Source organism: Neofelis nebulosa, chromosome 12 (genome assembly GCF_028018385.1).
Source record: "Neofelis nebulosa isolate mNeoNeb1 chromosome 12, mNeoNeb1.pri, whole genome shotgun sequence".
Lineage (NCBI taxonomy): Eukaryota > Metazoa > Chordata > Mammalia > Carnivora > Felidae > Neofelis > Neofelis nebulosa.
In genome coordinates, this window is record NC_080793.1 from 22,671,434 (window position 1) to 22,693,006 (window position 21,573).

Sequence of the window (21,573 nt, forward strand, 5' to 3'; positions counted from 1 at the left end):
TGCTAAACATGAAATCCCTATCAGTGAAGCAAACCACACCAACCTGTGCAAAATAGAATGAAGTCTGTAACTTGAGAGAATAAGATGGCTCATCCACTGATGTTTCATGATTAGTACTTTGCTAACAATTAACTGGAATGACACCCATGTGTTAGTGAAATAAATAAATGCATGTTACCTCCTGCAATATTCTGGGAAGAAATTTAATGCCAAGCTATGTCACAGAAAGGAAGAAGGAGTTAAGAAATACAAAGAAAGAAACAATTCTTCCTTATCAGGTGGGTCTAGTGATTCCTAAATGAGCGTGCTTGAGAAGGGGTGGCTATCAATCAAAGTGTACAATCTGCGTGTCCCAATTCTAGCTATGCTCCTGCTCCTCCTCAAATGCTCTTCTGCCGTCAAGGCATGGCCAACACCTAGCCAGACACCTGAGTCACGTTTGCCCCCTCCCTTTTCCTTTCCTCTCTCCCTGATTCTGGTGGCTAAATCTTCTCTGTTTTACTTCTGCTATGCTTCTGCCCTTGCTCTTCTTCTGGCCCTGTCCTGTTTGTCCAGGATTAGCTAGTAACATTGGAGCTGCTACTACTAATGAAGTCCAGACTCCTTTGCCTGGTCTTCCCTACCTTTCATACCAGCTCCTTCTAGCTTCCCGCCCTTCTCCACAGCCACCCTCCGCTGGGTGCCGCAAAGGTTTCTCTCGCCAGGGCTCCCGGGGCGGAAGTGCCTGAAACCGGAGGGGCGGGGTGGGGGCGGGGGCGGATGCGGGGGGCGGGACCTGGCCTGGCTGGCCAATGCCAGTGCTGAGCCCAGGGCCAGAGGTCACATGTTCTGTAGGCCGGAATTTTCTCCGGCGAGGGCAGGTACGTGGCGATTTTAGCTGAGGTAGAATCCCTGAGAGGCTTAGGAGACAAGCGAGGGAAGGTGTTCTTGAGCTGAGAGGAAGAAAAGCGCAGGATGGGGCTAAAGTGTGGCAGCTCCAAAATTTCTGGAAAACCTATTTTTGAGGTCCAGTTAATATGGCTCTGTGGAGACAAGACTTCAGAACCAGGGTCCACGTAACCTAATTAGGCGAGAATAGAGAGTGCGAAGGGCACAGAAAGGCCAGTGGGATTTCAACCCACTAATGAGAAGTTGTATAGGTGATATAGTATGAGAAACTACGTGAACCTCGCCTGCTCTGGGATTTTACATGGTTAAAGTGTGGTTTTAGGCAATGGATTGAGGAAGGGGAGAAATCTCCGTATGTTTTAGGCTGGTGGGAGGAGATGGGATGCCAGCCCTAAAATTCACATTCGCTTGTCTGTGGTCTTAAATAATTTGGGGAATAATATTCTATTATACATATGTACACTTTAACTATATACAATTTTTATTTCTCAATTACACTTCAGTAAAGCTGGGTGGCAAAAAGTTTGTGCCTTACTTCTCTGGCCTTGTGCAAAAAAGCCTGACCTAATTATATGCATTTCTATTTTGGCCCAGATACCTGCCAGGAGGTAGCACAAGAGAAAGAAAATTTTCATAAACAGGTAAGGAAAAATATTTCAGGAATTGCTGCAATTCAAAAGTTGATTTTTTTTAATGTTTATTTATTTTTGAGATAGAGACAGAGCGTGAGTGGAGGACGGTAGAGAGAGAGAGGGAGACACAGAATCCGAAGCAGGCTCCAGGCTCTGAGCTGTCAGCACAGAGCCTGATGCGGGGCTTGAACTCACGAACTGTGAGATCATGACCTGAGCTGAAGTCGGACACCCAACCGACTGAGCCACCCAGGTGCCCCAAAAGTTGATTATTTTAAAAATACCTTCTCTTTAACCATGATTTTGCTTGTTTTCAGGCCAATTTATCTCTCTTCCTATTTTTCCACTATTATAAGATGGGTTCAAATACCTGTAATGCAATGAAATAAAGTTGACAGGTGAAAGAAATTTTATGAATATATATGGTGTATAGTATCTTATTTAAGTTCTATATGTTCAGCATGAATTTAAACGATTAACTTCAATACAACAGTAATTATTATTTAAGGTAGCTGTTGAGAATGATGAATCTGAAGCTGATAGAGGTACTAGGCTTCACAAGAAAGGAAAATTTAAGATAAAAGCTGACAACTGAATGGATAAACTAAGTAGAGTTGGTTGTTTTACTTCAAAAAAAATTTTTTTTAATGTTTATTTATTTTTGAGACAGAAAGAGACAGAGCATGAACGGGGGAGGGTCGGAGAGAGGGAGACACAGAACCTGAAGCAGCTTCAGGCTCCGAGCTGTCAGCACAGAGCCTGATACGGGGCTCCAACTCACGGACTGTGAGATCATGACCTGAGCTGAAGTTGGATGCTTAACCAACTGAGCCACCCAGGCGCCCCTGTTTTAAACTTTTTGAAGTGACTTCTAGAATGAGGCACAGGGGTGCCTGTGCCCCTCTCTCTGTCTCTCAAAAATAAATAAACATTTTAAAAAATTTAGAATGAGGCACAATCAGATAATGTTTTATGAAAGCACAATATCAAGAAGCGGAAATTCTAAATTAATATTTGCCTCAAAGATCAAGGACAGACTGTGTGGGAAGGGTATGGAAGTACAATGACTGGAAATATTTCCAGAGAAGTAATCACCAGTAAAAAAAAAAAAAAAAAAAAAAATGCTATGTTGGCATTGTTTAATTAAGAGTGAAAGAGGACTCCAACACTAGTCCCTACATTTGTTGATACCACAGAATCAAACAATATTAGAAATAACCCAAATAACTTACTGGGTTTGTTTTCATTGGAAAGCTTATTGTAATATACAAAATGGCTTCTGATTCATTAATCAAATAAAGTAATTGTATTCACTAACAAGTTTGCTCTTAGTTTTTATAGTACAGTAGTTGAGTAGTTAAGAATGTTCACTTGATGATGATTGAAAATAATAGATTCATAGTCAATTAATGTAGATGTACTCTTAAGGTCTTCTGGTGTAGTACCTTCAGTATAGATAAGGAAACAGGTAAACCTTAAACAAATTTAAAATAATAATGAAACTAAGGCAAAACCATTTGGATGAAAATGTTTATTTTACTCACTAAAAACTTACAAACAACCATATGAAGACTTCCTAGCTTACACCTGAATTCCCCAAAACATTTTAAGTGACTAATTAAAAGGCTGAAAACTATCTGATAAACTAGACTCTGTCCTAGAGTGACCCTTCCAGCCTATAACTGCTGTAGTTCACACGTAAATGAGAATCATCTTGGACTCTTTCAGCATTCCAAATTTTACTTACTGTTTCATTAGATGAATTTGTTTATTTATCAATAATGACACATTGACCTAGGAATAATATGTCATAGTGGCTTTATTCCAAATGAGCTATTAGGAAATTCTAACTTCGGCCTTTTTTTAAAAATTTTTTTAAGTTTTTATTTTATTTTTTTAGTAATCTCTATTTCCAGCATGGGGCTTGAACTCATGACCCCAAGATCAAGAGTTGAATACTCTTCTGACTGAGCCAGCCAGGTGCCCCTGGGCTTCTTATTTTTTACTTTTATTTTTTTTTAAGTTTATTTATTTTGAGACAGAGAGAGAGAGAAAACGCACATGTGAGCAGGGAAGGGGCAAAGAGAGAGAGAGGGAGAGAGAAAATCCCAAGCAGGCTCTGTGCTGTGAGCGCAGTTGTCAATCTCATGAACTGTGAGATCATGACCTGATCTGAAATCAATAGTTGGACACTTAAAGCCATCCAGGTGCCCCATGGGCTTTTTATTTTTTAAGTAAGAGCAGAATTTCCCAAATTCTACTCCTCCACTTCAGCAAAGTTTTGCCTGTGGTTATGCTATTTCAGCACCCCTTAAGAAATATGATTCTCTTGAGAAAACAACTGTACCAGTCTTGCGAATTCCTGCCTCTTTTGCAACAAAATGATCACAGTATATATTTCAGTCTACCAACCAGAAGTTGTGTGGATTAAACAATATATGAACATATATGAAAAATATATGAACAATTTTATATCAACATGTTATTTTCATATTAGATTTAGATCATAGTAATAAATGTTATTTTTAGAGTTAACTTTTTTTTTAAATATAATTCAGCATCTTTTTAAAAATGAATGAACCAGGGGCACCTGGGTGGTTCAGTAGTTAAGCATTCAACTTTGGCTCAGGTCATGATTTCACGGTTTATGGGTTCGAGCCCTGCATCAGGTTCTGTGCTGATGGCTCAGAGCCTGGAGCCTGCTTTGGATTCTGTGTCTCCCTCTCTCTCTCTGTTCCTCCCCTGCTTGTGCTCTGTCTCTCTCTCTCAAAAATAAATAAACATTAAAAATAAAATAAAATAAAATAAAATGAATGAACCAAAGTTTTGTGATTAAGAATGGTTTTCTACTCCTTGCTTTGCTATTTTACCAACATTTAATATTAATTTTTTTATTTCCAGATACTGAAATTTGTACGACTTTCAGAGAAAGAAGATATGTTTTCAACATTCAAATATTGTGCAATAGACTATTTATATGAGGTAGAATGTTATTGGATCACTGACTACTAAGAATTATGATATAAAAAGTGCATTTATTACATGATTATGATAATTTTATAGTAGTCCTTAGATTAATCCTTATTCTAATTACTTTGAGATTTAAAATTTCTTCCCACTTTTAAAAAAAAAATTTTTTTTAATGTTTATTTATTTTTGAGAGAGACAGAGACAGAATGCGAGTGGGTTAGGGGCAAAGAGAGAGGGAGACACAGAAGCAGAAGCAGGCTCCAGGCTCTGAGCTGTCAGCACAGAGCCCGATGCGGGGCTCGAATTCACAATCTGTGAGATCATGACCTGAGCTGAAGTCGGACGCTCAACCGACTGAGCCACCCAGGTGCCCCGCTTCCCACTTTTAATATACCTTTAAAATACCACTTTTGGAAAGAAATTATTGACAATGTAACTGAATTTGAAGCTGTCAGCAGAAGAAAATAGAAACTCTTGGCAAATTTGGGCTCCTTTTATGAACGTTCTTGAGTGATCTTTCTTGAAAAGAGTCGGGGGAAAGCAGTCCTAGTTATCTTTATGAGAAAATAACAGTAACAGTGTGTATTGACCACTTAACTGTGGGACAGATACTTTGCTCTTTTCTTGGATTATGTCATTTGACCATCATAACTAGTGAAAGAGCTAGATGCCAGGATTACATAGGTTTTAGAATTTTACAGGTTAAGAAATTGATGTCTAGAGAACTTAAATAGCTTATACAAAGCTGAGATTGAAGTCCAGCACATTGTTAAGAAACTGAATGGAATAGTCCTCATACAACAATTCATTGTTCTTATGATCTTAATTGACTAGCGATATTTTGATTTTCTTTATAATCTTGACCTCATTACCAGGAAAAAAAATTACTCCAATGTAATTAAAACTGTTAACATTTTATAGGAAAAAAGAGATATTTGGACATTTTCAAGTTTTATTTTATTTTATTTTATTTTTTTATTTTTTTTTTTTAAATTTTTTTTTTTCAACATTTTTTATTTATTTTTGGGACAGAGAGAGACAGAGCATGAACGGGGGAGGGGCAGAGAGAGAGGGAGACACAGAGTCGGAAACAGGCTCCAGGCTCCGAGCCATCAGCCCAGAGCCTGACGCGGGGCTCGAACTCACGGACCGCGAGATCGTGACCTGGCTGAAGTCGGACGCTTAACCGACTGCGCCACCCAGGCGCCCCAAAGTTTTATTTTTTTGATAACTGAGGGAGGTAAATGTGTTGTTATAACATATACATGGTAGGGAATCAGAAGTCATTGTTAAACAAATATATTTATAAATATATTGGCCACTTCAAAATTAGTCTGTATTCAAACATCCTTAGAATTTATCCTTGTTTATGGTATCTTGGTTTCTTCCTGGTGGATTGCACTCCATGGTATAGTACAAATATGATACTAATCAATTGCAAATCTTGAAAAAGTTGTAGGATTTTGTAAAGTTCATGAAAACAGTGTTGAGGCACCACTTAAATAAATAACAGGTAAAGCTATTGTCAAATGAAGATCTTGCAATATTAGATTAGTTACAGATAAGAGGAAGACAATGGTTTGAATATTAAAGGAGTCAGAGATGCCTTGGGAATATTTTGCTTAAATATTTTTAAAAAATATCTTCTTGGGGCGCCTGGGTGGCGCAGTCGGTTAAGCGTCCGACTTCAGCCAGGTCACGATCTCTCGGTCCGTGAGTTCGAGCCCCGCGTCAGGCTCTGGGCTGATGGCTCGGAGCCTGGAGCCTGTTTCTGATTCTGTGTCTCCCTCTCTCTCTGCCCCTCCCCCGTTCATGCTCTGTCTCTCTCTGTCCCAAAAATAAATTAAAAAAAAAAAAAAAAATCTTCTTTATGATCAAAGGTGAAGTAATGACTAATATCATGCATGTCATATAATATAGCTTACGGGAAAATTCTGACAAAAAAGCAATTATGATTATAAGCTAATTATAAACAACATTTTGTTTAGATATAAAATTTAATTTTTATAACTTTATTTCGTTTTTTTTGGACAAAGTATGAATCAAGCTTTTTGTTTTTTTTACTATGAACCTTTGTTCTGCATTTTATTTAAATTACTTTAACTCATCTTTCCATTTAGTTTTGGGTGATCAAGACCTCTTATTTAATATGTATAGCACCTTCAGCAAACTCTTAGGAAGTGATGCAAGAAACTATCATTTGTCCTAATTAAAAGAATAATGAATTCTTTATTCATTATTGACAGGTTGAGAGTCACTGAGGAAAAGCTTCATAGAGGAGATATTGCTTTAGATGGGCCTTGAAAGATAAATAGGATTTTGATAACCTGAGAATAGCAGGGCATTTTTCCAAGGCACACTGTAGACCACAGGGTTGAAGAAATACTTTTTGTTTATTGATATTTTTTTAAAGATAGAGACATATTTACTGGTTGTCACAAGTTTAATAATTTGTAGACATAGAAAATAAAATTAAGACAGCCATATTGTACTGCTAAGTGAAAAAAAAGCACATTGCTAAGTGGCATACTGTATAAATGATGTGGTCTCATTTTTGTCCAACACACACACACACACACACACACACAAATTTTAGCCTAACCTACTAAGAGAATTTTGTGGAAAATACGCCAAAGTATAACTGATATTGCTAGGGACCTTGACTGTCTCAGTTATGTGTCTCTGTGTTATTTGATATTTTATAATGAGCAGGTATTGCTTTTAAATAAAAATAATATAAATTGAAAAGAATAGAGAATTTTAATATTCTGAACACTGATAGTTAAATCTGATAAACATATTAAAAGATTTTATAATCTTTCTTACATAGAATATAGTTAGAAAGAAGTTTTGCAGAGATGCTTTGTTGCTTCGAATCCCTTCATGTTTATATCAAGATGGAAATTATTATGCAGGAGTTATTGATAATAAGTATAGGAGGCCATGGATGAGAGGTATGTTTTATTTTTATTTCTCAAAAATCTATTTTAAAAATGATTTTACAGTTTAGCACAGTAAATTATTAGGAAAATACAGTGCTTTCCTTATAAAATAAAAATGCATTGCATTTATTCATATCAGAACTCCAAGAAGGTTACAGATCAACATTTTTATGACAATTTAGGTGACAAAGTAGGAAATTGGGAAGCTTATACTAGATATGAATAGAACAAATAAAAAATATGTAGGTGATGAAATCTTAAAATATTCTAGCCTTGTAAACACTTATTGTATTATATAATAAGGTCTTGCTTAACTGTAGGAGGGCTACTTTAAAATGTAATGATACACTGAATATAAAACTATTTTTTTAAATTTAATTTACATTCAAGTTAGTTAGCTTATAGTACAACAGTGATTTGGGGATAGATTCCTTAATGCCCCTTACCCATTTAGCCCATCCCCCCTCCCAGAACCCCTCCAGTAACCCTCTGTTTGTTCTCCATATATGAGTCTCTTATGTATAAAACTACTTTTAAATGTTTATGTACAAAATGTTATTTTTTGCTCTTATCATGTCATGGATTTAAGAAAGAGGAAGCCTTCCATAGAGGAGTCAAGTCAGTTAACAACATTTATTCAGCATGTATTATGGACCAGGCACTGTTTTTGGGTGCTAAGGACAGTGCCTAATAAGACAAAAATAGTTCCTTCCCTTAGTGGGTTTTCAGACTGGTAAGAAGGATGCAGCAATAAAACAATTAAATATATACACTAATGTCTGGTATTAATAAATGTGTAGAGAAGACACAATAGTGTAATGTGATATGAAATTTGGTAGGGAGCACTATTTCCTAGGTTAGTTAAGGAAGGGGGCAAACATTTGAGTGGAGTTCTGAATGATGAGAGGGCAACAACCATAAAAAGATATGGGAGAGAAGGCTTTCAAGCAAATGCAAAGTTCCTGACTCAGGAATAAACTTGATGTGTGTAATAACCAGAAAATTAGGCCATTGTGACAAGTTAATGCAAAGGGATATCTGAGAAGTAGGCAGCTTTTGAAAGATGTAAGATGTTGTAGGCTATAATATGGAGTTTATTTGTTTATATTATGGCTAATGTGGTAAATCATTTCCAGTTTTTAAAAAGGGAGTGACATAACCTGATTTATGCTTTAGAAAGATCATTCTGGTTGTTTGGAGTATGGAAAGGCCAAGAATAGAGATGGTAGAATCAATCAGAAAGCTGTCATATTGGTTCAGAATCTAAACTGCTTAGTAAATCTACCCTCTGTATAAAAGATGATGGTGGCTTGAACTAGGCTTATAGTAATGGAGGTGTGAGAAGTGTTTGAATTGAGACTATTTTAGAGGTCTAGCCAACGGTGAGAGGATTAAAGAAAAAATAGAATAAAGAGTTTCCTCTAGGTTTTTGACCTGAGCGAGTGGGTGGATGGTAGTGCTGTTTCCTAAGATAAGGAAAGGCTCGTGGGGAAGCCAAAATGTGGCTGGAGTTAATAGCTCTGCTTTGGCTGGGTCAAAATGCCTATTTAGGCATCTCAATGAAGGCATCAAGAAGGCAATTGGTTATATTAATCTTGAGCACAGCTAGAGTTTCAGGTTGGAGTTATCATATATAGATTATACATAAATTTATGGAACTGGATGAAGTCACTGAAAGCATGAGTATATATAGAGCAGAGAGCCTAGGACAGAGCCTCAGAACATTCCAACAGTTAAAAGGCAAAACTAGATTAGATGACAAGTGAGATAGAAAAACCAGATATTGTGGAATTCTAAAAAAAAAAAAAAAAAAAAAAAGTGTTTCAAGCAAGATTAAGTGGTCAAAAGTACTGGTTCCTGTTAAAGTATCAAGTAAGATGAAGATAGTGACCATTAGTTTGACTAAATGTAGGTCATCGATGACCTTGGTAAGAGTAGTTTAACTGGAACATTTGGTATGGAGGCCTGATTGGAATATGCTGAGCAAGAATGAGAAGTGAGATGTGAGGTGGTGAATATAGGCAAACCTTTTGAGGAATTTTGCTATGAAGTAAAATAGAAGACTGAGGCACTAGCTGAAGGAGAAGTGCAATAAAAAGAGGGTTTTTTCTTCTCTCTTTTTTTTTAGATGTGTGATTAAAAAAATATGTGTCATAAGTAAAGAGACTATAAAATGTTTGTTTGCCAGTGGAAATGATCTTGGTAAAAAGAGAGAAACTAATGATGTAGGGAAGAAAAAGGGTAGCTTAGTAAAGGGGGATAGTATCAAGAGCACAGTTGGAGGAGTTGGTGTTATATAGAAGCCAGAATATTTCTTCCATTATGATAGATATGAAGGCAGGGTTTGTAGGTACTTAGTCCAATGAGATGGTAGAATTGGTGGTAGAAGATGAGGTAGTTCTCTGTATCAGTTTTCTATGTGAAGTCATGGCCATAGACTGAGAATAGGTAGGGGATGAGTATCAAAAATTTGAGAAATGAAAGTGTTACATAATTGTCTTAAAGAATGAGAAAGCCAGTTTGATTAGGAAGGCATACTATTATCATCTGTCAATGATGGATGCCTATTTGAAATTTATGGTCATGGGTGGCACAGTCAGTTAAGCCTCTGACTCTTGATCTCGGCCCAGGTCATGATCTCACATTTTGTGGGTTTGAGCCCCACATCAGGCTCTGTGCTGATGGCTGGGAGCCTGCTTGGGATTTTGTCTATCCTTCTCTCTGCCCCTCCCTTGCTTGTGCGTGCTCTCAATCTCTCTCTCCCTCAAAATAAATAAATGAAAACTTTAAAAAAAAAAGAAATTTTGGTCATATTCTGAAATGAGTTCATTCAGCATGACTGGATGACTTTTTTTCCAGTAATTTTTAGCTGTCCTAGTGTGTGTACACAAGGTGGAGAGTGGGGGTTTTCCCGAGTGAATACAAGGGAAAAAGAGGCAAGGGAATCAAGAGTCTTTTAAAGGGAGTAGTTATGGGACTGGCTATGGAGACTAAAGTGTGTAAGAAAGGAAGTGAGGACATGAGGGAGGATGAATATTGTAAAAATGGAATGAATCTCAATCAGATTGGAAATAAGAAGAAAAACAGTTTTCATGAAACTGCTTCTCTAAAAGTACAAAAGGAAAAAATTAGTTTATCATTTATTCCTATTTCTTTTCCTCTCTTTAAAAATATCAATAACATTAACAGCCAAAGTTTAATGGATATTATTTATTGGATATTATTATTTATTTATTCGATATTATTGGTATGTCAGGAATTGTTCTGATAAATTTATATGTTTCATCCCATTTAATCTTCACAACAACACAATGAAAAGGCAATTATTATTATTTCTAATTTGTAGATAAGGACACTAAGATACAAAGCAGTTAAGAGATTTACCCAAGATCATACAGTAAATAAGTAGCAATACATGTATTAAAATCTAGGCGGGATAATTCCAGAACCTGTACTCTATTTTTTTTCTTTTTAAGTTTATTTTTATTTATTTTGAGAGAGAGAGAGCTGGGGAGAGGCAGAGAGAGAGGGGGAGAGAGAGAATCCCAAGCAGGCTGTGCGCTGTCAGCACAGAGCCCGGTGGCGGGGCTTGATCCCACAAACTTTGAGATCATGACCTGAACTGAAATCAAGAGTCAGATGCTTAACCAACTGAGCCACCCAGGTGCCTCCAGAACCTGTACTCTTGACCACTACACTTTCATATATTTTTTTTAATGACATGCAAACTCAGACATTAAGTAATTTGTCTAAAATAATACCTAGTAAGAAGTAACATGGGTGGTAGAATGCAGCTCCTTTGACTCTTAACTTCACTCAGTCCTTTCCTCTGACATCAGTATATGACACGATCCTTCTTTTAGGAAACCAAGGGTCGAATTTGAGAGACAAGCTATAGACACCTAAAATTTTAAAATATGGCTGTTGTGATTATGTACCAGAGTGAGTGCTACTGACAATATTATGGCCCTTCGAGGGGAATATATCAGAGAGCTGAAATGGTTAATAAGAAAAGCTTTATGAGGAATAATACAAGTTGTTGAACAGGAATATCTAGGATGGTTAAGGCTGCATGAGCAAAAGAGAGATTGTAAAGATGAGGATGGTATGTGCTGGTGGTATTGTTCTGACTATAGTTGAGGGGTTTTTTGGGGGGTGAGTTGTAATAATGGAATGATTATTTAAATATCTGGAATCTGGTATAATTTTGGGAAAAATTACATTTGGGAACAAAGAAAGATAACACCATAATGTAAAAGATTCTTATTTAGCTTCCTTGTATTAAGTGTAAAAGAAAATTCTAGAAGCTAATATTTACCATTCTGCTTTCTAGCTTCAGCTGTTTCAGTGCCGGGACTGACAGATCTCTCAGTCTTGGATCAATGGAAAGCAAATCTCTTTGTGGAGGATTTTCTTGAGAAGTATGTGTCCTCAACCTCAATCTCCCTTTACATCTAGGAGATAAACATTAAGTTCTCCAGACACCTGAAGAGAGAAGATCCTTTCCTTTGTACCCTAACAGATTTTATTCTTTTATCTGAAGAAAAAGCCCTAATCTGAACCACAAAGGGGGATTTATACCCTCTTTGAAAAAAATTTTTTTGTTTATTTATTTTGAGAGGGAGAGAAAGAGAGAAAGAGGGATCCCAAGCAGGCTCCTCACTGTGACAGCACAGAGCCCAATATGGGGCTTGAACTCACTAACCATGAGATCATGACTTGAGCCAAAATGAAGAGTCAGTTTCTTAACTGACTGAGCCACCCCTCCACCCTGACTTATACCTTCTTTTTATCTTCTCATTTATCACATATTAACTGTTCTCTATGTATTTGTGTTGCAAAAGACACATGAAAATAAAGCAGATATGTTATTATGCTTTTAATTAGTAAGGAAACTTCTTATAGAAAATGTCTATAGAACACCTTATATTAAAACCAGTTTTTTGGGGGCACCTGGGTGGCTTAGTTGGTTAAGTGACTGACTCTTGATTTTGGTTCAGGTCATGATCTCACAGTTCATGAGATTGAGCCCTGTGTTGGGCTCTGTGCTGACAGCATGGAGCCTGCTTGGGATTCTCTCTCTCCCTTTCTCTCTGCCCCAACCCTACTCATTCTCTCTCTCTCTCTCTCTCTCTCTCTCTCTCTCTCTCTCTCTCAAAATAAACTTTAAAAAATAATAAAATAAAGTAAGTCTTTTATCCTATAGTACAAATGCAGATTTAAGGCTATTTTCTAACATACTTTGTCAAAACATTACTTATTATTAGTTCAGTCATTCATCAAATATTTACTATATATCATCCTATGTGATGCAAGTCTCTGCTCTCAAAGAACACAAGAAACTAGGGAGTAGAGATTTGTAAACTAATTACAATACAATATGGGAAGTATAATGACAGAGGTAGGAACACAGAACATAATATACGGAAGAACATCTAACCCAGTCTACATTATTAATATAGACATAAATTAGGGATTCCAGTGCAAAGGTAAAGAGTTTGTTGCTTTACTTTGTACAAAGAGTGCTGATCAGGGGCGCCTGGGTGGCTCAGTTGGTTAAACATTTTTTTTGTTGTTGTTAACTTAGCAAATATACAGTGTAGTCTTAGCTTCAGGAGCAGATTCCTGCGATTCATCACTTACGTACAACACCCAGTGCTCATCCCCGCATCTGACTCTTGATTTTGGCTCAGGTCACGATCTAATGATTCATGAAATGGAACTCCACATCAGGCTCATTGCTGACGGCGCAAAGCCTGCCTGGGATTCTCTTCCTCTGTCTCTGTCCCTCCCCTGCTCATGTACGTGCATGCATGTGTTTTCTCTCTCTCTCTTTCTCAAAATAAACAAATAAACTTAAAAAAAAAAAAAAAAGAGTGCTGACCTAGGAAGGATATAGTTATCATTCATGTTTTCAGGTTTTTAATAATTTAAGTTGTCCTTAGTTGTGCTGGAAGGAAACAAATTACCTATTTAAATGTGTCCAGACTCAAAATCCTGAGAAGCCCATTTTTTTTTTTGAGAGAGAGAGAGAGAGTGTGAGCTGGGGAAAGGGGCAGAGAGAGAGAGACAGAGAGAATCCCAAGCAAGCTCCATGCCTAGCATAGAGCCAGACATGGGGTTTGATCCCACAACTCTGGAATCATGACCTGAGCTGAAATCAAGAGTTGGATGTTCAACTGACAGAGCCACCAGGTGCCCCCCAAATACCATTTCTATCATCTAGGAATTTAAAAGTCAGATTAGGAAGATAATATATAAACATTATTTATAATTAAAAATTATAAATTAATTATAACAAAAATTAACCTTGTAAGGATTAATTGATAATAGAAGTTGACTATCATGAAGTCTATCACAAGGCCTAAGGCCAACACAAGGTATGTATTGCATGACTAAACTGAGCTGTGAGGAAGCAGGAAGATGTAGTTAAAAGAGCTCTGCTCCATGAAATCCAAAAGATGTGGATTTCAAGTCTTGATTTGAAAAGTCAAAGTCAAGTACTACCTACTTTGACAGGTTCTTGTCTCTCTGTGACCCTCATTCTCTTTGTCATTATAATGATGCTGGAGCAGTGCTTGTCAAACTTTAATGTGCATATGAATCACCTGAGGATCTTATTAAAAATGGAGATCTTGATTCAATTGGTCTGTGTTGGGGCCTGAGATTCTGCACTTCTAATGTGCTCCTAGGTGTGCTGATGCTGCTGGCCCAAGAACCTACTTTAAGTAACAAGAAACAAGATGATCTCTAAGATCTCTTCACCCTATGAGTTAGATTGGTAGGGCTGTGCATTTATAAGCAGGAGAGATCAGCTTCACAAAGAAGTAGGAACTGAGCTTGAGCTGGACATTGAAGGAGAAAATAACTAGAGAGAAAGTATTTCAGCCAAAGGAAACAGCATATCTGAAGGCATAGATCAAGAATATACAGTAAGTTCCAATAAAGGCAGTGACCTGGCTACTTTGATTCAAACAAGATTCATGTATGAGAGAAATGGGAGGCCCTGAAAGAATAGACACCCCCCCATATCTGACCTTACATTCATTTTGCAGCACCAGGATAGAGTCCATGACAAAGAAGGTGGACCTGTGGCACCACCTAGAATCACATTTACATTTCTTGGCTTCTCTGTAGCTAAACATAGCCATGTGACTAAGTTCTTCCCAATGGGATATTAAGCAAAAGAGGCTTATTCAAGCTCTGGGGAATGTCCTTAAAAGGAAGCAGCCATGTTTTTCTCCTTCACTTTTCCCCTTCCCAATGCTGGAATAGAGATGTAATGACTGCCTACAGCAACCAGCTTGGATTATACTGACAAGAACTAAACCTAGGAGTCAATGAGTGGAACAAAAGTATACTGCATCCCCTCTACCACCACACCACTCTCCCAGCATTTCCATGTGGTTGCTAATCCAGAAGCTCTTTGAACCCCATCTTTTTGGGTTCTTAGGAAGGCTTCATTACACACACATGATTGATTAAATCGTAGATCATTGGCAATTGATTCAACCTCCAGCCCTTCTCTTCTCCCTGGAGAGCAGAGGGATGGGTCTGAAATTCTAGCCCTCTGATCACATGATTGGTTCTCTGGGCAACAGGCAGTTTTCCAAAAGTCACCTCATTAACATAACCAAATATACCTTTATCACTTTCAATACTTAGGAAATTCCAAAGGCCTTAGGAGTTCCTTGCCATAAATAGAGACGAAGATAAAATATACATTTCTTATTATAAAACACAATATGGGGCACCTGGATGGCTCAGTCGGTTAGGCGTCTGACTTCAGCTCAGGTCATGATCTCATGGCTCGTGGGTTCGAGCCCCACATCAGGCTCTGTGCTGACAGCTCAGAGCCTGGAGCCTGCTTTGGATTCTGTGTCTCCCTCTCTCTCTGCCCCTCCTCCACTTGTGCTCTGTCTCTCTCTGTCTCTCAAAAATGAATAAATGTAAAAAAAAAATTTTTAAAAAAACCACAATATGACAGATACAATATGGGATCTTTTGTGCTGGCTTCTTTCACATAGCAAAATGTTTTCAACGTTCATCTGTGTTGTAGCATGTATTGACACTTCATTTTTTGGGGGGCCAAATAATATTCCATTGTGTGGACATAGCACATTTTATTTATCCATTTTTAGTTGATAGACATTTAGGTTGTTTTCAGTTTAGGGCAAGTATGAGTAATGCTGCTATCAAGATCTGTGGATGAGTTTTTGTGCATACATATCATTTAATTTCTCTAATAGTGGAATTGCTAGATCACATGGTAACTCAGTGTTTAACTGTTTGAAGAATTGCCAAATTTTTCAACAACTGTACCATTTTGCATGTCTACCCACGGTGTATGAAGGTCATAATTTGTTTACATCCTTGCCAAAACTTATTGTTTGCTGTCTTTCTGATTATAGCCATCCTAATGGGTGGCTCATTGTATGTCATTGTACTTTGATTTGCATTTCCCTCATGGCAAATGATGTTTAGCATCTTTTTATGTAATTATTGGCCTTTATCTTCTTTGAGAAAATGTTTATTCAAGTTCTTTGCACATTTTTTAGTCAGTTTATATGTCTTTTTATAGTTGAATTTTAAGGGTTTGTATATATTCTAGATACAAGTCTCTTATCAGATACATGATTTATAAATATTTTCTTCTGTGGATTGTCTTCTTGCTTTCTTGATGGTATCCTTTGAAGCGCATTTTTTTTTTTATTTTGTTGAAGTCCAATTTATCCATTTTTTCTTTTGTCACTTGGGCTTTTGGCATCATATCCGAGAAGGCTTTGCTTAATCCAAATCATGAGGATTTACTCCTCTTTTCTTCTAGGACTTTGCCTGGAATTTTTTTTTTTAAGACACAAATCAGATCATGTTATAACTTACTGACCGTATGCCATTGCATGTAGAGTAAAATCCAAAGTTCTTGCCAGATGTTATAATGTCCAACATGATCTTGTCCCTGCCTATGTATCTAACCTTATTCTGTTCCAGTCACCCTGTTCTTTCTGCTTTTCTTAGAATATGCCAACCTTGTTCCCTGGAGTACCCTACGATTATTCAGGTAGCTGTGGAATTATCAGCTCCTCAGCTGGCCATTCACTAACTACCCTCTCTAAAATATACCTCTTACCAACCCTCTGGCTGTTACTTGAAGTCCTAATATTTTATTCATAACAGTTTTTCCCCACCTGACATTATGTTATTTGTTTGTTTGTTTATCATCCTACTAATAGGTAAGCTTCATGAGGGTAAGAACACTGTTTTGTTTTACCACTCCATTCTCAGTGCCTAAAATGGTGTTAGCACATTATAGACGCTCAGTAAATATTTCTTTTAGATTAAGGTATTAGTGAATTGGAGTGGATGAACTTACCCAAGTACCATGATATGGAAAGACAACAAACACCATCTAGACTGGAAGCCTGGGAAATACCAGTATCTACAGGTTAGGCAGAGGAGGAGACACCAGTGAGCAAAGAATAGATAATATTGGACAAGGAGGTAGGAGGAGATCCAGGAAATACTTTTCTTCATAGAACATTTATATCTAGGGAAAGAGATTTCTCTGGGTTTTCTCAAAATGGTACTACCAAGGATTATTACAAAGTGCTCACCCTATCAGTAATATTTAAAACCAAAAGGATAACTGTGATATAAGTGCTAAACTTAAAAGTGTATAAAGATTCACATAGGAATCAATGGTCTTATGAGTAATATGGACCTGGGTGAGTTGAAAATTTTTTTCTTGTACCTTGCATTATCTTAAAGAGTAAAGGAGAAACTTTAGAGAATTTTCTATATGTGATTTGAAGATATGGCATATTCATTTTTCTCCAGTTACATTGGGGAGTTATATTGATTTTGGTTCTCTCAGTCTGTGTAGGGAATCAGTGAGCCTAAAATAGTTTAGGATATCAGGGAGAAAAAGGTATATTAAAATATGTAGCTAAAAGGTGTATTAGACTGTGTAGCCAATGATATATTTATTTGTTAGAAAATTCATTAAAAAGATCTCTTATAAGGAGGCACCTGGGTGGCTCAGTTTGTTAAGTGTCCAGCTCCAGCTCAGGTCATGATCTCATGGCTTGTGAGTTCAAGCCCTGCATCAGGCTTGCTGCTGTCAGCGCAGATCCTGCTTTGGATCCTCTGTCTGCCCCCACTCCTTACCCCCAGTCATGCTTTCTCTCTCTCTCTTTCTTTCTCTCTCTCTCAAAACTAAATAAACATTATTTTTAAAATCTCTCATAAGTCCAAATATCCCAATGTTACAGACAGTGACAGATATACCTGGATGAATCAGCAAACAGGCAAAGTATGGGCAAAGTCAAGGGAGACAAAAAATGTGCCCAGATTAAGCAACTGCAGGAAGTTGTTAACACTCTAAGCTTGAAGCAGCAAAAGGACGGAGCAGTAATCAACCCAGTAAGAACTGCAGCTAGTTATAGGAGAGGGGCTGTCTGACAAGAGATGTAACCATTGGTAGAAGAATGCAGCCACTTTGAAACTGGCCCAGAAGAGAAGGATTTGGGAAGAATAATATCCAGACCTCTCTTCCCACCTTTGATCTCCTGCCAATGCTTCCTACTGGCTGAACCCAACCAGAAGCCAGAGGGCAAGAGAGTTTAGTTTGGTCATGGAGATCAGCTTCCTAGTTTGAAGAACAGAATATAAAGTGTTGGATAGTGATATGGAAAAGCAGACACTGAATACCCAACACAATGGCAATTTGGCAATGCATGGCAAATCTGCATACCTTTAACCTCATCATTTCCGTTTTTAGGAAACATTTTGAGAAAACAATTAGGCAAGTGCATAAAGATATTCCTTGCATTATAATAGCAAATGATTACAACAAATTTAAATTGCCAATAATAGGGAACTGTTTGAGTCAATTATGGTTTACCAATACAATAAGATCCTGTTCATGCATTCAAAAATAAAGTGAGTGTACGTTGATTGCTATGTAAATGTACTCATTTTATTGTTTACCAGAAAAGGCAGGTTTCATATGTACATGAATCCACTTTTGTTTAAAAATATTCAAAAGTAGGGGCGCCTGGGTGGCTCAGTCGGTTGAGCGTCCAACTTCGGCCCAGGTCATGATCTCACAGTTTGTGAGTTCGAGCCCCACATCAGGCTCTGTGCTGACTGCTTGCTCAGAGCCTGGAGCCTGCTTCAGATTCTGTGTCTCCTTCTCTCTCTGCCCCTCCCCTGCTCACGCTTTGTCTCACTCTGTTTCTCAAAAATAAATCAATGTAAAAAAAATTTAAAAAAAAAGAAAATCTTTAAAAAATATTCAAAAGTAATTTAAAAAGTACATAATTTTTTAAGTCTCTTGAGTATTGGGGCTATGGGTAATTTTTCTCTGTGTCTGTTGGAATTTTGTAATTTTACAACAATGAACATATACTATTTGTTAAATAAAGATGCTTTAAAATAAGACATACATAAAATCAGTAATTTTATAATGTCATAGAAAAACAATCACAGGAATGGTGACCCAGATTAACTGTGAATTTGAGGAAGTTGTTCCAAGTTCAAACCCAAACTCCCAAAGTGAAGTAGAGGAAACCAGTTTATACACCCATGAGGACTACACTGAAGTCTTTACACTTGTCGGCGGTTTAGAAAAATATCCAGCACTTCAAGCACAGAATGAAGGTAAAACATTTGTTATTTCTATCATTATAAAACATATCTTAGTAACATACAGTTGTTCATTTTGGTGGATTTTTTTTATTGGATTTTTAATTTTTCTATTTTATTAAAGGTATCCACCTGCAAAATTATAATTCCAAGCTTTGCCACATTATGGAAATCTCTTTCATCTTCATCCCCTTTTTGTGAATTTGGTTGTTTTTGGAGTTTATATGTGCTGGGCCTCAAAATAGTATCAGGGACTTGATCATAGTGTGTTCACATCATATTACTACAATGATATTAGCATCTGTGCAAGGATCTGATGACACAGCAACCTGGTATAACTTTAAAGTAGTAGATTATTAAATGATGGCTGTATTTTATTTTCCAAAATATACTAAAGATTTTCTGTCTCATCTAATTTATGTGAAACTATAATTCAAAGTAGAGATGGAATAGTTGCAGTATTAGATCAGGAAATTCACCTAATTTTTACAAACTTACCATAAATAATAATTAAAGTACATTTTATCCAAATTATATTCCAAATTTTCATCTTCCTAAAGGGTGTTGAATTCTTCCAACCGTATAAAAACTTGCTGAGAACTACTTTTCTTGTATGTGGAACAGCCTATTCCCTTTTAAAATAAAAAGACTTAAAGTTTAAGGTATGCTATAGCTTGAGCTACAATAACCTAACAGATAAATAATATATAATAATTTGGTTCTTTTACTACTGTTTTTATGCAAATACATAAATTGTGTATAAGATTTTTAATGTTGGCAAACAGGTGTGTGATGATATAGAGTTAAATCCCTCTTATAGTTTGAGATGAAAGAGAAAGAAATTTCATTAGAGACTAAACTTGAGAGAATGATGTATTAGGAATAATCTGAATTTGGAGTCAGAGGATTTGATCATAGTCTGAATCTACTCTTAAAAAGTGGTGCAATTTGGGGACGGTTATTAAAAATTATGGTTTTCAAGTTTCTTCTATAATTTCTTTTAATTCTTCTAATTTTCTTATAAAAATGTGGGGATTCAGGGGTACCTGGGTGGCTCAGTCAACTGAGCACCTTACTCTTGATTTCAGCTCAGGTCATGATTTCAGGGTTGTGAGATAGAGCTGTGTATTTGGCTTCACGCTGAGTGTGGATCCTGTGTACGATTCTCTCTCCCTCTGCCCCTCCTTACTGCTTGTGCACTCTCTTTCTCTAAAAATAAAAAAAATAAAATTAAAAAAAATAATAGAAATATAGGGATCAACTAATATATATGTACATGTAAAGAGATGGTGTATAAAAATAACAGATACACAGTGCTGGAAGTTCTAGCATCAGCAATCAGACAACAAAAGGAAATCAAAGGCATCAAAATTGGCAAAGACGAAGTCAAGCTTTTGCTTTTTGCAGATGACATGATATTATACATGGAAAATCCGATAGACTCCACCAAAAGTCTGCTAGAACTGATACATGAATTCAGCAAAGTTGCAGGATACAAAATCAATGTACAGAAATCAGTTGCATTCTTATACACTAACAATGAAGCAACAGAAAGACAAATAAAGAAACTGATCCCATTCACAATTGCACCAAGAAGCATAAAATACCTAGGAATAAATCTAACCAAAGATGTAAAAGATCTGTATGCTGAAAACTGTAGAAAGCTTATGAAGGTAATTGAAGAAGATTTAAAGAAATGGAAAGACATTCCCTGCTCATGGATTGGAAGAATAAATATTGTCAAAATGTCAATACTACCCAAAGCTATCTACACATTCAATGCAATCCCAATCAAAATTGCACCAGCATTCTTCTCGAAACTAGAACAAGCAATCCTAAAATTCATATGGAACCACAAAAGGCCCCGAATAGCCAAAGTAATTTTGAAGAAGACCAAAGCAGGAGGCATCACAATCCCAGACTTTAGCCTCTACTACAAAGCTGTCATCATCAAGACAGCATGGTATTGGCACAAAAACAGACACAAAGACCAATGGAATAGAATAGAAACCCCAGAACTAGACCCACAAATGTATGGCCAACTCATCTTTGACAAAGCAGGAAAGAACATCCAATGGAAAAAAGACAGTCTCTTTAACAAATGGTGCTGGGAGAACTGGACAGCAACATGCAGAAGGTTGAAACTAGACCACTTTCTCACACCATTCACAAAAATAAACTCAAAATGGATAAAGGACCTGAATGTGAAACAGGAAACCATCAAAACCTTAGAGGAGAAAGCAGGAAAAGACCTCTCTGACCTCAGCCGTAGCAACCTCTTACTCAACACATCCCCAAAGGCAAGGGAATTAAAAGCAAAAGTGAATTACTGGGACCTTATGAAGATAAAAAGCTTCTGCACAGCAAAGGAAACAACCAACAAAACTAAAAGGCAACCAACGGAATGGGAAAAGATATTTGCAAATGACATATCGGACAAAGGGCTAGTATCCAAAATCTATAAAGAGCTCACCAAACTCCACACCCGAAAAACA

At 37.0% G+C, this 21,573-nt stretch overlaps 1 protein-coding gene across 6 annotated transcripts in view; it reads left to right on the forward strand.

Moving 5' to 3' along the window:
* Positions 1–896: 896 nt before the first annotated feature.
* SHOC1 (shortage in chiasmata 1) overlaps positions 897–21,573 on the forward strand; it is an 88,362-nt gene continuing 67,685 nt past the window's right edge. For 5 of the 6 annotated variants that reach the window (XM_058694556.1, XM_058694557.1, XM_058694558.1 and 2 more), the window contains exons 1-5: positions 897–1,529; positions 4,422–4,502; positions 7,321–7,444; positions 11,766–11,853; positions 18,909–19,093. In XM_058694556.1, the coding sequence (XP_058550539.1) occupies positions 1,461–1,529; positions 4,422–4,502; positions 7,321–7,444; positions 11,766–11,853; positions 18,909–19,093 (547 nt within the window). In that variant the 5' untranslated portion in view covers positions 897–1,460. Of the gene's footprint in view, positions 1,530–4,418; positions 4,503–7,320; positions 7,445–11,765; positions 11,854–18,908; positions 19,094–21,573 lie in introns of those variants that run through there. The other variant, XM_058694561.1, reaches the window with a different exon arrangement.